The 14,521-nt window shown below is 39.7% G+C and overlaps 1 protein-coding gene across 4 annotated transcripts in view; it reads left to right on the top strand.

Annotated features, from left to right (window-relative positions):
- Positions 1 to 14,521, top strand: part of Marf1 (meiosis regulator and mRNA stability factor 1-like protein) — a 112,180-nt gene that overhangs the window by 30,481 nt on the left and 67,178 nt on the right. For 3 of the 4 annotated variants that reach the window (XM_069836287.1, XM_069836288.1, XM_069836285.1), the window contains exons 8-10: positions 2,096 to 2,470; positions 11,099 to 11,281; positions 13,222 to 13,355. In XM_069836287.1, coding sequence (XP_069692388.1) covers positions 2,096 to 2,470; positions 11,099 to 11,281; positions 13,222 to 13,355 — 692 coding nt within the window. The remainder of the gene's footprint in view (positions 1 to 2,095; positions 2,471 to 11,098; positions 11,282 to 13,221; positions 13,356 to 14,521) is intronic. The other variant, XM_069836289.1, reaches the window with a different exon arrangement.

The following is a 14,521-nucleotide window of genomic DNA, read 5'->3' as shown; positions in this document are numbered from 1 at the left end:
TTTAACCTGATAGAGATAAGGGCATCAGGCCTTCTCTTCCCCTTTACCAGGGGATTACAACTACAGTATTAAGAATACAGTTACAATTATAATTACAATTAATATTCAATTTACAAGTACAATAAAAATCAAAGTACTAAAAGATTAACTGATTAATAAAAGCTAGACAGTTTATTGTAAAAGTTAAGAAGAGAGAAACATTTTTCTTTTATTGATTAAGTAAAAATTAAGTAAAAATTAAACCTACTCTACGCAGTAAGAAAATGCTTAATAAGCTTGCTTTTGAACGCTACTAAATTCCGACAGTCTCTGATGTCACTGGGTAGGGTATTCCACAAGCGCGAGAGCGAGATTGTGTATGATGATGAATACGATGATGTCTTATATGTTGGTATGGCTAGTATGCGGCTATTTTGCGTGAGTGTGAAGAGATTATGATATGATGACAGGTAGCAAACAGGAGGCAAGGTAGGCAGGTGTAGGGGTGTGAAGGACTTGGAAAAGGAGAACAAGAGAATGAAAATTTTTTATGTGCCTGTTTTGATTTTATCTTTGTACTTATGTTTATTTTCCTACCCATTTTTTGCAATTTTTAAATTAATTTTGGAAGAAAGCCTTTCCATGAATTTTAGAAGTTCTGAGCATGTATAATTATTCTGTATTAAATTCCTATCATTTATATATGTAGATTGTTGCAGGGTGACTATGGTTTACAACATAGTTTTGGATGATAGCGTAAGGTTATGTTTGCTGATAGGCAATGTTTACTGCTTGGTGTAAATTAGAATAGTTTAGGTAGGTTATGTTATGTTAGCTTAGTTTGCACGTGTTAGTTAGGGTTAAGTTAGGTTGTGGTAAGTTATGTTAGGTTACAGTCGAAATTATGTGTTTCCTAAATTTTTTTGTATTGCCTTTTAAAAAGTCGAGCATAATATCGTCGTTTGTGAAAAGAAACAAACTTCGAAAGTCTTGGAGTGGTCATTCTCCAGAATTACCATATTTGTATTTTTGATGATGTGGTAGATAAGGTCTGATACCCTTAACTCCACCAGATTAAATAAATAATAATAAAATTAATAACAATTCACTGCGGGCTAAAGCAGGGGGATGCACTATCACCTTTACTTTTTAACTTCGCGCTAGAATATGCCATTAGGAAAGTTCAGGATAACAGGCAGGGTTTGGAATTGAACGGGTTACATCAGCTTCTTGTCTATGCGGATGACATGAATATGTTAGGAGAAAATACACAAACTATTAGGGAAAACACGGAAATTTTACTTGAAGCAAGTAGAGCGATCGGTTTGGAAGTAAATCCCGAAAAGACAAAGTATATGATTATGTCTCGTGACCAGAATATTGTACGAAATGGAAATATAAAAATTGGAGATTTATCCTTCGAAGAGGTGGAAAAATTAAAATATCTTGGAGCAACAGTAACAAATATAAATGACACTCGGGAGGAAATTAAACGCAGAATAAATATGGGAAATGCGTGTTATTATTCGGTTGAGAAGCTCTTATCATCCAGTCTGCTGTCCAAAAATCTGAAAGTTAGAATTTATAAAACAGTTATATTACCGGTTCTTCTGTATGGTTGTGAAACTTGGACTCTCACTCTGAGGAACATAGGTTCAGGGTGTTTGAGAATAAGGTGCTTAGGAAAATATTTGGGGCTAAGCGGGATGAAGTTACAGGAGAATGGAGAAAGTTACACAACACAGAACTGCACGCATTGTATTCTTCACCTGACATAATTAGGAACATTAAATCCAGATGTTTGAGATGGGCAGGGCATGTAGCACGTATGGGCGAATCCAGAAATGCATATAGAGTGTTAGTTGGGAGGCCGGAGGAAAAAAGACCTTTAGGGAGGCCGAGACGTAGATGGGAGGATAATATTAAAATGGATTTGAGGGAGGTGGGGTATGATGATAGAGACTGGATTAATCTTGCACAGGATAGGGACCGCTGGCGGGCTTATGTGAGGGCGGCAATGAACCTTCGGGTTCCTTAAAAGCCATTTGTAAGGAAGTAAGTAAGTAATAATAATAATAATAATATTTCCTTTTTATGGTGAAAATTATTTTTGCAGGAAGAAAAATGAAGTTGAGTCAGATAGATGGAGATGAGAACCAGCAATTTTTCCACACTGCCATTGGGTCAGCCCCTTATCATCGGTCTTCATCTCTATCTAGCCTCTACCATTCCACGCCAGCAGGATTTAATGTCCTGAATTCAATTCCAATACCCAACTTTATGTCGAGGTCTCCTCAGAATGGTTGGAATAAACTACCGGTACCCAATGGAAACGTTCTCTCAGCTGCTTTGCCACCAGAATATGCCCATTCCTTGCACAATCAAGAAAATTATTGGCTTGGAAATGCGGTGTTTAGAAGCCCTTCTATGGAATGTATTGGATTATCGGCAAACAGCAAAGAGAACTCACGGAACCAATCTCCTCTTGCTGGTAAGTTATTATATTTAAAGGTATTAACTTTAGTGTTAATTTTTGCATTCTAATTTATCCAGGCTTCTTTTTGTTTTGCTCTTCCTATTCTCATTTCCTCTCTGTTTTCATTTCATCTCCTCCTCTGTCTCTTTTTATTTTTCTCTTCATACTTTATCCTCTAATTTGCTCATTTTCTTCTCCCTCTTGATCTTCACCTTCTTATCCTTCCTCTCCTCATGCTCATATCTTACGTCATCTTACACTTACTCATTGTCGTCATCGTTCTGTAAATAGTCCATCATTATTCTCGATCTCTTGCCCCCTCTTCATCATCTTGTCTTTGTACAGAGCATCCCAGTGATAAGTACTGGTTTATTGGTCGTCCGCTAAGTGACGATGATGGTTGAGTAACTGCTGGGCGCTCAGCTCCCCCTCCCTTGGTGTCCATTACTTACTTACTTACTTACTTACTGGCTTTTAAGGAACCCGGAGGTTCATTGCCACCCTCACATAACCCCGCCATTGATCCCTATCCTGAGCAAGATTAATCCAGTCTCTACAGTCATATCCCACCTCCCTCAAATCCATTTTAATATTATCTTCCCATCTACGTCTCGGCCTCCCCAAAGGTCTTTTTCCCGCCGGCCTCCCAACTAACACACTATATGCATTTCTGGATTCGCCCATATGTGCTACATGCCCTGCCAATCTCAAGCGTCTGGATTTTATGTTCCTAATTATGTCAGGTGAAGAATACAATGCATGCAGCTCAGAGTTGTGTAGCTTTCTCCATTCTCCTGTAACTTCATCCCTCTTAGCCCCAAATATTTTCCTAAGAACCTTATTCTCAAATACCCTTAATCTCTGTTCCTCTCTCAAAGTGAGAGTCCAAGCTTCACAACCATACAGAACAACCGGTAATATAACTGTTTTATAAATTCTAACTTTCAGATTTTTTGACAGCAGACTAGATGACAAAAGCTTCTCAACCGAATAATAACACGCATTTCCCATATTTATTCTGCGTTTAATTTCCTCCCGAGTGTCATTTATATTTGTGACTGTTGCTCCAAGATATTTTAATTTTTCCACCTCTTCGAAGGATAAATCTCCAATTTTTATATTTCCATTTCGTACAATATTCTGGTCACGAGACATAATCATATACTTAGTCTTTTCGGGATTTACTTCCAACCCTATCTCTTTACTTGCTTCAAGTAGAATTTCCGTGTTTTCCCTAATCGTTTGTGGATTTTCTCCTAACATATTCACGTCATCCGCATAGACAAGAAACTGATGTAACCCGTTCAATTCCAAACCCTCTGTGTTATCCTGAACTTTCCTAATGGCATATTCTAGAGCAAAGTTAAAAAGTAGAGGTGACAATGCATCTCCCTGCTTTAGCCCGCAATGAATTCGAAAAGCATCAGATAGAAACTGGCCTATACGGACTCTGCTGTAAGCTTCACTAAGACACATTTTAATTAATCGAACTAGTTTCTTGGGAATACCCAGTCCCATTCCGAGGCTTATTTGAAGGATTCGTAACAAGCTGTTTTTTACGATGATGGGTTGTTAGCCCTTTGCCCAACCCCCAAACTGGAGGACCACCCCTTATCGGCTGTCCACGACTGCTTATTCAGTATATTCGCAGCTACCCTCCATATCTGGAGGCTGTCTCTTCTATCTTCAACCTGAGGACGCGCCATGCCGTGGTGATAGGGACCCACAATACCTTACATAATGTTTCAATGACGTTATTGTGAGATTGGAATATGTAGAGAGAGAGAGAGAGAGGAGTTCTGTTGTGTTGTGTTGTGTCATGTTGTGCCGCTCATTTAGTTACAATGTGGTTCTTACATAATGGTGAGATATTCTGTGTTTGAATCTATTAGGTTGGTGCATAAGTTCATAGTGTTTTTTCATAAGTTTATTAAACTCATCAGATACACATAAGAGAAAAGTTAATTTGCCAACGCTGGAGTAGTTTTTCGATTCCATGCCTTTAGAAATCGCGTGGTGTTGAGTTAAAGAAATCGTCATGCCATGTTTGGAGCACATTTTCATCTGGAAAGGAAGTTCCTTGAAGGTTGTTCGATAGAGAACGGAAAAGGTGAAAATCTGAGAACACAAGATCAGGTGAATAGGTGGGTGCGTAATGACTTCCCAACCCAACTCCTGGATAGTGTTTCGTGTCAGGTTAGCAGAGTGCGGACAGGCGTTTTCGTGGAGTAGCATCACTCCACACAGTCTTGTTGGTCATTTGGATTGCGTGTGCAAGACGTGTCAATGTCAGTAAATGTTGCACGATAGTGGAATGGTCACAGTTCATCACATTTGCCAGTTCTTGGGTACACTGACGTGGATCATTGTGGATTAATGTGTTTAAACGGTCTTAATCAAACCCAGAAGGTCTTCCTGAACATGGAGTGTGACTAATGTTAAAAGACCCTCCTTAAAACGAGAAAATCATTTTCTTGCCATGCTCTCTCCGATAGCATTGTCACCATACACGGCGCAAATGTTTCTGACTGCTTTTGCCTCTCTCTTGAACTCAAAAGGAAGAAATGTCGGAAATGTTCCACTTTCTCCACTTGACACTCCATTTTCTAGCGTCCGCAGCTCCACTCACTATCTGCAAAAATGAAAACTTCAATATGTAAACTCAAGCACAGCAATTGAACTTAAAATAAAAAATGAGAATTGATAAATAAACTCATAGCAACTGGAGTACCGACACGCGAAACAAAAACGCTACGAACTTATGCACCAACCCAATACATACGTTGTGAAAATTGTGAAAACTTATTATACGGAAAAAAAAATCTTGTGACAAAACAAGGGAAGATAACATTCGTGACGCAATTAGACAAATCAGTGCAGTGGAGCTCATGAATGTGAATGATATACAAATCTGGCTTTCAGGTAGTAGCTCCCTGTAAAGTAGGTTTGAATGATTTCAAGGAAAAATTGTTCTGGAGCCGGGTATCGATCCTGGGACCCTTCACTTAGAAAAAAAAAATTGTGACTGTGTCGTGTATAGTTCCTGGGGTAGCTCAGTCGGTAGAGTGTTTGCACTCTAAGCGAAGGGTCCCGGGATTGATACCGGCTCCGGAACAATTTTTCCTTGAAATTATTCAAATGTGAATGATAGTTTTGTATGGTGATGTAAACTCTGTATAGTGCAAAATGGTCAACACTTCCAGCAGCTACTATCATTAGGGTGAATACAAAATTCCGTAATTAATATGTTGTAACTTTTTAAACTAAACAACAATGTAACTTTATTATCTCAACAATAATAATTCCTTTTTACAATTCACATTATACGCTCTCGGCAACAATGGGATTTGCTCTCCACACAGTAACACAGTATTCGTTAGTGCACTCCACTGACGACAATGACAATTTACTTGGACTATTACGAACAACAATGAACTGTTAATCTTAACTAATATTTACAAATCAGAACTGTCAGTTCTCAGTTCACAGTTCTTCTAGCTCAGTCACTCGAGTTCACAGTATCTCGAACCACAGACCTTCAGAGACAGTCCACTGTACTCGAACTCAGGTCCCTCCAACTGCGGTCCACTGCACTCGAACTCAGGTCCCTCCAACTGCGGTCCACTGCACTCGAACTCAGGCCTTCGGATGCTGACACAGTTGCGGACGCACACTCGAGTCGAACTCCGGTACACAAGACTGGCTAGCTTGCTCTGTTAACTGGCTTACTCACTGAACTAATCATGAATCACACACTGTCTGAGTTCCCTCGCGCTTCTTCTTTTATAACCACAGCGACGTAGCCTGGAAAGTTCGAGTTATTTCGACGCGTGTGTCCATTCTCGAATCGTCTCGCACGCTGCTGCTCTTCGGACGGACTTCTCTAGAAGATTCGGGAGGGTCCGTCCCTCCTTCACTCCGCAAGTAGCAGCTGCGCGCGCACTCTCCCCTCGTCGCGTTGACGTAATACACCCCCTCTGCCCTTCAGCATGCAGATGCTCCCCGTACCAGCGTTTCGTCTGCCGCGCGCCCTGTCGGACGCGTGTTCAAACCCCGTTGCAGCTGTCACAATATCATATAATAATTAATGTTAAATACAACATATTATGATCAGTAAGTAAGCTTGTAAGTTTTAATTCAGTGAAGCACCGTGAGTTTAAGAACCCTGTTGTCGGCAGTCACTTATTGCTGGAATAATTTCTCATTCTCTGGACATGCCAGGCTATTCTCGTTTCTCTCCCTCTCAAGACATGTCAGATCTTTCTCTTCTCCATTTCTTTGATATCCTTAACATCTATATCAAATTCCCATCATAATCATAGTTTTCATTGTCTACCATACTTTTTTCTTTCCTTGCATAAAGTTAGAAGAGTTCTTCTAAAACACATTACAAAATGTTTTACTCACCAATTTAACAGTATTTTGCAAACAAGTTAATTTACCTGTTCAGTCCATTACAGTTCGAACGTATTTTGTTAGTCCAAATTTTGTTTGCTTCTCAGTGTGAACTTTTGTTGTCAGAAGTGTATGATATTGTTTTTCATACAACAATTTTACTTTATTGATACTAACAAGGGAAGTATCACACCCCACATGCCGAAACTTACCTCGAAACTTTGGTGACATAACCGATGTGCTACGAGAAGATCACGTGCCAAACATTAGCTGCCTGTTTCCACTGCAAGGCCCCGAAATAAACCCCGGAATTTTGCATGTAAGTAATAGGGAAGTGGATACTAGTCGCTACTAGTTGGAATGGACAGCCCTTCCTGTATGCAAGCCAGATCAGCGGTGGGTGGCAATCAGCAGCGAACAGACGTACGTGAGTCAAGGTCAGTAATACAAGCGGACAACTACAGGGTTATAGGTCTCGCAAGGACGGAATACCGACAGAAGGAATTGAATCAAACACTGCGATAAGGAAGAGCGGGCGACAGGAAAGGTCACGAGATAACTTTAATGATATTCAAGATCAGTGTGACAATGAAGTGTTTATTCGTTGTGCATGGTGCCGAAAAGAATTGTGTTTTCAACATTCAATCGATACCAGTCACTTCTGTCTCTTGTTTATACTTCATTGAGAAGATGGGACGCGAGACAGTTTACTCAATTTCACACACGCACTCCACCCCGCTCGCCAGTGAGGCAGGGATGTCCAGCTGCGCCGCATTATCATCTGGCCACAGAAGGATTCCAGCTTCGATTTCGGGGCCTTGCAGTGGAAACAGGGAGCTAATGTTTTGCACGTGATCTTCTCGTAGCACATCGGTTATGTCACCAAAGTTTCGAGGTAAGTTTCGGCATGTGGGGTGTGATACTTTCCTCGTAAGAAAGAAATCGGAGTGTGTGGGGGGTGGGGAATCATACAGTGACCATGAGAACTTCATACATTCTATAGGGATGCTGTGAACATAAGCTTAAGAATTGAGATTAAAACCAAGCTAAGTTCTTACATTTAATGTATTTTAACATCTATGTTCGTGATAAAAGGGGAAGAAATTGTAATGTTTTGACATGAAAGAGTTACTCTGTCACTTGAGCTATAGGTCTCGCAATCATAGATTACCGACGGAAGGAATGTGAATCAAACACTGCGATATGGAAGAGCAGGCGAGAGGAAAGGTCACGAGATAACTTGAATGATATTCAAGTGTATAGTCGGAAGAGAAATGACATCGATAGAATCAGTCTTGCGTTGTGATAGTTACATTACGACTTTAGTTCGTTCCATTGCATGTGAATACGTGTCTTGTATCGCACGGTATTATTATTTCGTTCGTAAACATATATTGCACATTAAATAAGCTTTGAATTTTTGTCTTGCTACGTTCTTTATTTCCACAGCGATGTCCTCATTTGTTCATCTTTTTGGAAGAGACAGTACTTCCATCAGCCCGCACTTCTCCCCCCTCAGTGTGGCTACATACGTGAAAACAGACAGCAACGCCTCCATTGGTTTTCGGTAATCGTTTCTTGCGCGAGCTATACCATGGAAACAGAAGTGTAATATTAACTTCATGCCTCATGATATTCCACGTAGTCCATCTTGCTCTATTATTGCTCGCATCTCTTTCGGTCTTTATTTTCCCGAAACACATAACAATGAACCACACTCACTACTGTAATACGAAGTACAGCTTGATTCAGCGATTTTGACCCCTGCAAAAAGTAGGAGGGGGATCCAGGAAATAACGACCGTTTTGTTGTAATAATTAAAAAAAAAAATATTTATTTGAAAAAAACAAAGTCTGTTACATAACTGAAGCTTCCTTTACTTCTCTACATAATCACCACCTACATTTAAACATTTGTCGTATCTGTTCACTAACTTTAGAATTCCCGTGTTATACTCCTCTGCCGCCAGTTCATTAAGCCAGGTGTTCACTGTCTTCTTCAACTCTTCATCACTTCCAAAACGTGTACCACCCAGAAAGTCTTTCAGCTTAGTGAAAAGGTGAAAATCGCTAGGAGCAAGGTCTGGACTATGGGGCGGATGATCAAAGATTTCCCAACCGAACTGATCCAGCAATTCTCGAGTTGAAGCAGCAGTGTGCGGGCAGGCACAGATTTTGTGGTAGCCAAGATGTTGCGACACAATTTCACCAAGCAAAGAACGAGAAATGTCAGGAAAGGCAATATGCAATTCGTCAAGTGATGTGCGCCTGTCTTGCAAGATTCTGTCGTTCACTTTAGTCTTCAGGTCTTCTGTGATGAGTGATGGGTGTCCGGGTCGAGTTTCATCGTGGACATTTGTTCGCCCATTGTTGAACATTTCGCACCATTTTCTCACATTTCTTTCATTCATTACAGTATCACCATACACTTCTTTCAACTGCCGGTAAATTTCTGCAGGTTTCAAATGTCGGGCATTCAAAAATCGAATCACACTCCTCACCTCACAGTCGGCGGGATTATCAATCACATCGTTCATTTTGAAGGAACAGAAAATGCACAATGGCGACTTGCTGCAATCAGTACTCACAACATTATGAGAACACATGTTAAGGAAGTCAGTTGACCTTCAAACAAGGAAGGGGAGTCAGCTGCGCTGCGGGTATGCGCGAACGGTCGTTATTTCCTGGATCCCCCTCGTAAGTAGGTAGACTGAGAGCGAGTTATTCTTCCACACGTCCTGTTACTATATAACCACAAAGTGTGTTGACTAAATAATGTCCTGACATATTTTCTTGACATGAGTGTCTCTCAGCTTCGAGCATAGATATTTTCATTCTTCCTCTTTCCTCTTCCCCTTCTATGCACATTTGCGATTAAATTTCTTTCTTATGACGCAACATACAGCTCGTTCACTATCCAAACAACAAAGGACAGGGGCCATTAATGCTGAATCGAGCTGTACAATAGTACAACATCCTTGCGTAAGTTATAAACTGAGACATAAGGCGAGAGAACAGTGTGGGCTCGTGCCAGCTAGACAGCAGGAATTTTTACGTTATTTATGGCTTATTTAGGGAGACGAGTAACCACTGCTATTCTCACCCCATCCCACCTTGAGACCAGTCATTGAACAGAAAAAGTGAAAGCTGACCAGACCACGAGGCCACAAGACATGTGCCTCAGTTGCACTTTGAAAGCTGCAACTTCAGAGCCCACGAGAACATATGATATGCAGACACCAGACCTGGCCAGAACATTTCGAACCTCAGGAACAAATTTTACTGCAAGACAGGTTTATATACATCACAAAGTTTCCGAATACTTTTATGACGCTATATGTTTCATTTGAATAAATAATATGCTATATGAAAGCACAAAATTTGAGTTTAGGTAAGCCAAGTGACTAAGGCTGGGTCTCACTTGCCTCAGCCAATCAGCCGCCACTGATATGTATGTATATGCCATAGACATGCAGTCTTACTAATAAACCGTGTATAGTTTTTATGCAGAGTTGAGACAGAAAATGTTACTAATAAACCGTGAATAAGCTATGGACGTATAAACAGGCTGTAACTATACAATGGGAATTGCTTTGCAGTAGTTATATACACGAAACCCCTTGTTTAAGCTTTGTATATAGCGAAAAAATGGCCGCCCCTCTAACAGCTGTTCGTATCGACTGTCATTTTATGATGATGGTTACCTTGTAACCACAGAAGAACAAACCAAAGATCATAGAATTATTAGAATAATATTGCTGTAACTTGTACTCTTTGACCAAAATGTAGTGTGGTAATCGATTAGAGCCAGTTGTACTATCGATATTTAACACGCCACACTAGAGCGCTCTACCGGATGCAATAGAGAACCTCAGATATTCTATTCTATTACCTTTCGTAACGAAGTAATGACGAAACTATGACGTAGCTGTGTAACAGTTATACTGTTATACACGATGTATGTAGTGATTATTAGTAAGGAATTTACACACGACTTATAAATGAGCTGCTCATTGTATAAGTATAAGACAGTTAAACGTCTGTATATAGAGTTTTTATTAGTAAGGCCGATAGGCAATAATTCAGTTTTCAAGTAGAAAGAACAGAGAATTGTCTACAGTCGAGACTCCTAAAGTGTTTACCAAATATAGTAAGTTGGAATTCATTTCTATTTTCCTTTACCTACGTTGCTCCTCATCTCTGTATCAAACGGTACATAATATCTTTTATGGTTTGACTCGTTTCTCAGGGAGTGCATGGCAAAGTGTGAAAGACTCCACTACACCATATGCTCAATCAGCTTCAGAAGAACTGAAGTTGTTGACAGCTTCAGGATTTCATGAACACAAGACTCGCATCATGACAGCTAATGGAAGTATGGACAGAGATAAAACACCGGAAGGCTATCGAAGGATTAGAGGTGTTCATAGAGGTTGGTTCTTTCTTTCGTCATGGCATGATTTTTTTAAAGATAATTTTTTTTTGCTTAAAAATCTATTAACCATAAAATTTTCTCCAATGGTTTAGTTTCCAGTTGCCACTGAAGCATTCGTCAATATTCACCAGCTGGTCTAGTTGGTCACAGTCACTTGTCATTGTCAGAATCTTCATAAACAGTTTAAAACTGTAAACTATTGATCTGTTGTATACCCTCCAAATATTTTTCTCGTAATTATTGTTATATTGATCCCTATCTAGATCTGCCTGATTTTTTTTTTTTTCTCATGGTTTATAATGCAGTGTGAACTGGGACTGTGGTCGTCTTTGATTATACTTAAGTATATTATGTTAGTTGATTGGTTCCATGCTTAGTAACTCTTGCCATATTGCATCCCAGCAGTTTATGCTTTCATGCACTTTTCCATTAATGTCATTCCAAGTTCTTTGCTAACATTCACATTTCTGTTTCGATAATGTGGTATTACTCCAAACTTTGAAGTATATTTCCGGAGATTGATAACCTTTTTATATTAATTTGTATTAATGCCTAATTAATCTGTACCATATATTAATCAAAGATCTCCTAATAGTTAATAAATTTTAATTGAGTTTCTGCACCAGTGTTCTATACAGAGTGAACCTGAGTAGTATTATTAATTTCAGGGGGTTATTCTTTGAGAAATTTGAAACAAAATATGTTCCATCTATCATCTGAAAGCTTCTTCTGTCTCGAACTGTTCTATTCACCCTTCAGTAGGCAGTTTCTTCTCAGCCAGTGACTCACAAGCAAACGTTCTGATGGGGGCAGATAAAAAAGTCAAATTTTTTTCTTCCACCATGTTAATAATGTCAAAAGAAGTACTTATACAAATTTTGGCCACTCGATCGCAATTACGAGGCCGTCCAGAAAGTGATTTTCCCTGGGGCCGTTTATAGAAAAAATGCACAATTGCATTGAAATATTTATTGAAACAGATACAGCAATTGTTGCGCTATTTGTCAACATATCCCCCACTAGAATTGAGACATTTGTCATACCATGGATCAATTTTTGTGTCATAGAAGTCAGCCGCCTCAGATCGGAACCAGCGTTTCACTGCATCTGCATCTCTCTGTCATGAGAAATGTCTCAATTCCGATGGAAAATATGTTGAAAAATAGATCAACAATATCTGTGTCCGTTCCCATAAATTTGTCCAATGAAATTGTGTGTTTTTTTTTTTCTATTAGCGCCCCTGGTGAACTTATTTTTTTACGGCTCTCGTAATTGCGGTCGAGTGGCCAAAATTTGTATAAGCACTTCTTTTGACATTATTAACATGGCACTTACTTACTTACTGGCTTTTAAGGAACCCGGATGTTCATTGCCGCCCTCACATAAGCCCGCCATTGGTCCCTATCCCGAGCAAGATTAATCCAGTCTCTATCATCGTATACCACCTCCCTCAAATCCATTTTATTAACATGGTGGAAGAAAAAAAATTAACTTTTTTATCTGTCCCCATCAGAACGTTTGCTCGTCAGCCAATTATTTTTTTCCCTTCCTGATCAGTTTCAGCATCATTCTTTCTTAAGTCACACTTTCTAGCACAGCTTCGTTTCTTATTCTGTCCATTTCACACACTCCATTCTTCTCAATATCCACATTTCAAATGCTTTTTAGCATTAGGCCTATCTTACATTAATTCTTTTTTTTTTTCTGTTCTGTCCTTTGTTACATAGTTTTATTGTAGATTGTTAAAAAGTTTAATCTGAGATGTTGGAATATATATATATTTTTTTTACAGTTGTGTAATTTATACTTCACATGATTTCTCCTTCCTAACAAACAAAATTGTAACTGTTAGAAGAGCAAATGGTGTGTTCATATTAAATTCTTTGTGTAAACTGTGTGCTGTCCCATGAGTCACCTGCAAATGTCTGTGATTGCAGTGAGTGTAAGTGATGAAAGTTCCGGTGTCGAGGGTGAACAGGAACATCGCGCACCTCTGTCTTCGCAACAAGCATTTACAACTGTACATACTCTTCTTTCCTCACATAGTAATGGATCTCACAGCCGGCCTCAGGTTAGTAAATAACAAGTTTCAGTTCATATTCTAAATACATGTTGAATTAACACTGAAATGCAATGAAACCTCTATCTTCCATGTTTATAATTTTCATATTAAATTATATCAGTCATTTTCACTGTCATATGTAGGAGTCGGTGTCCTTTGGATCTGTAATGACATTGTTTTATTTAATTTCTGATGGAGGCTATTCTATAGAGGTGGTGGTGATGATCAGTAATAATAATGTGAATTTTATTAGTAACAACAATGTAATTTATTCGTCACAACAATAATTCCTTTCTACAATTCACCTTAACCGCTATCGTCAACAATTGGATTTTCACTCAACACAGTATTCGTTATAGCACTCCACCGACGACAATGACAATTTACTTGGACTAGTACGAACAACAATGAACTGTTAATCTTAACTAATATTTACAAAGCACTATTTACAAATCAGAACTATCAGTTCTCAGTTCACAGTTCTTCTAGCTCAGTCACTCGAGTTCACAGTATCTCGAACCACAGACCTTCAGAGACAGTCCACTGTACTCGAACTCAGGTCCCTCCAACTGCGGTCCACTGCACTCGAACTCAGGTCCCTCCAACTGCGGTCCACTGCACTCGAACTCAGGCCTTCGGATGCTGATACAGTTGCGGACGCACACTCGAGTCGAACTCCGGTACACAAGACTGGCTTGCTTGCTCTGGCTTACTCACTGACTGAATAACTGAAAACTGGAACTCTCTCCGTCGTTCCTTCGCGTCCGTAATTTATAACCACAGCGACGTAGCCTCGAAAGTTCCACGCGTCTCTAGAGATGGCACTCCAGAAAAATCCAGAGCCCTCTCATCTCTACCAGCACCAGATGCGCGCGCACTCTCTCTCCACTCTCTCGCCGCGTAGGCCCTTCCCCCTTACTTCTCTCTGCCGCGCGCCGTCCCCGCGCGATCTGCTTTCTTGCGGGACGCTGGTCGTGAGTTCGAATCTTACGTCGCTGTCACAATAATAATTATTGTTGTTGTTACCAGTAGCGGACGGTGGGTTTGAAAGTTGAGGATGCCAAGACGTGACTGATGAGAATATAAAAATAGAAGACCTGTGATGTACCTCATTACCAAGCGTAGAATTTATAGGTTTTAATAAACTAAAATTAGGTTTTCCAATTTATTTATGT

This window comes from Periplaneta americana, chromosome 9, assembly GCF_040183065.1.
Source record: "Periplaneta americana isolate PAMFEO1 chromosome 9, P.americana_PAMFEO1_priV1, whole genome shotgun sequence".
Lineage (NCBI taxonomy): Eukaryota > Metazoa > Arthropoda > Insecta > Blattodea > Blattidae > Periplaneta > Periplaneta americana.
The sequence above is the reverse complement of the archived record's forward strand: the minus strand, read 5'-3'. Positions and strand labels throughout refer to the sequence as shown.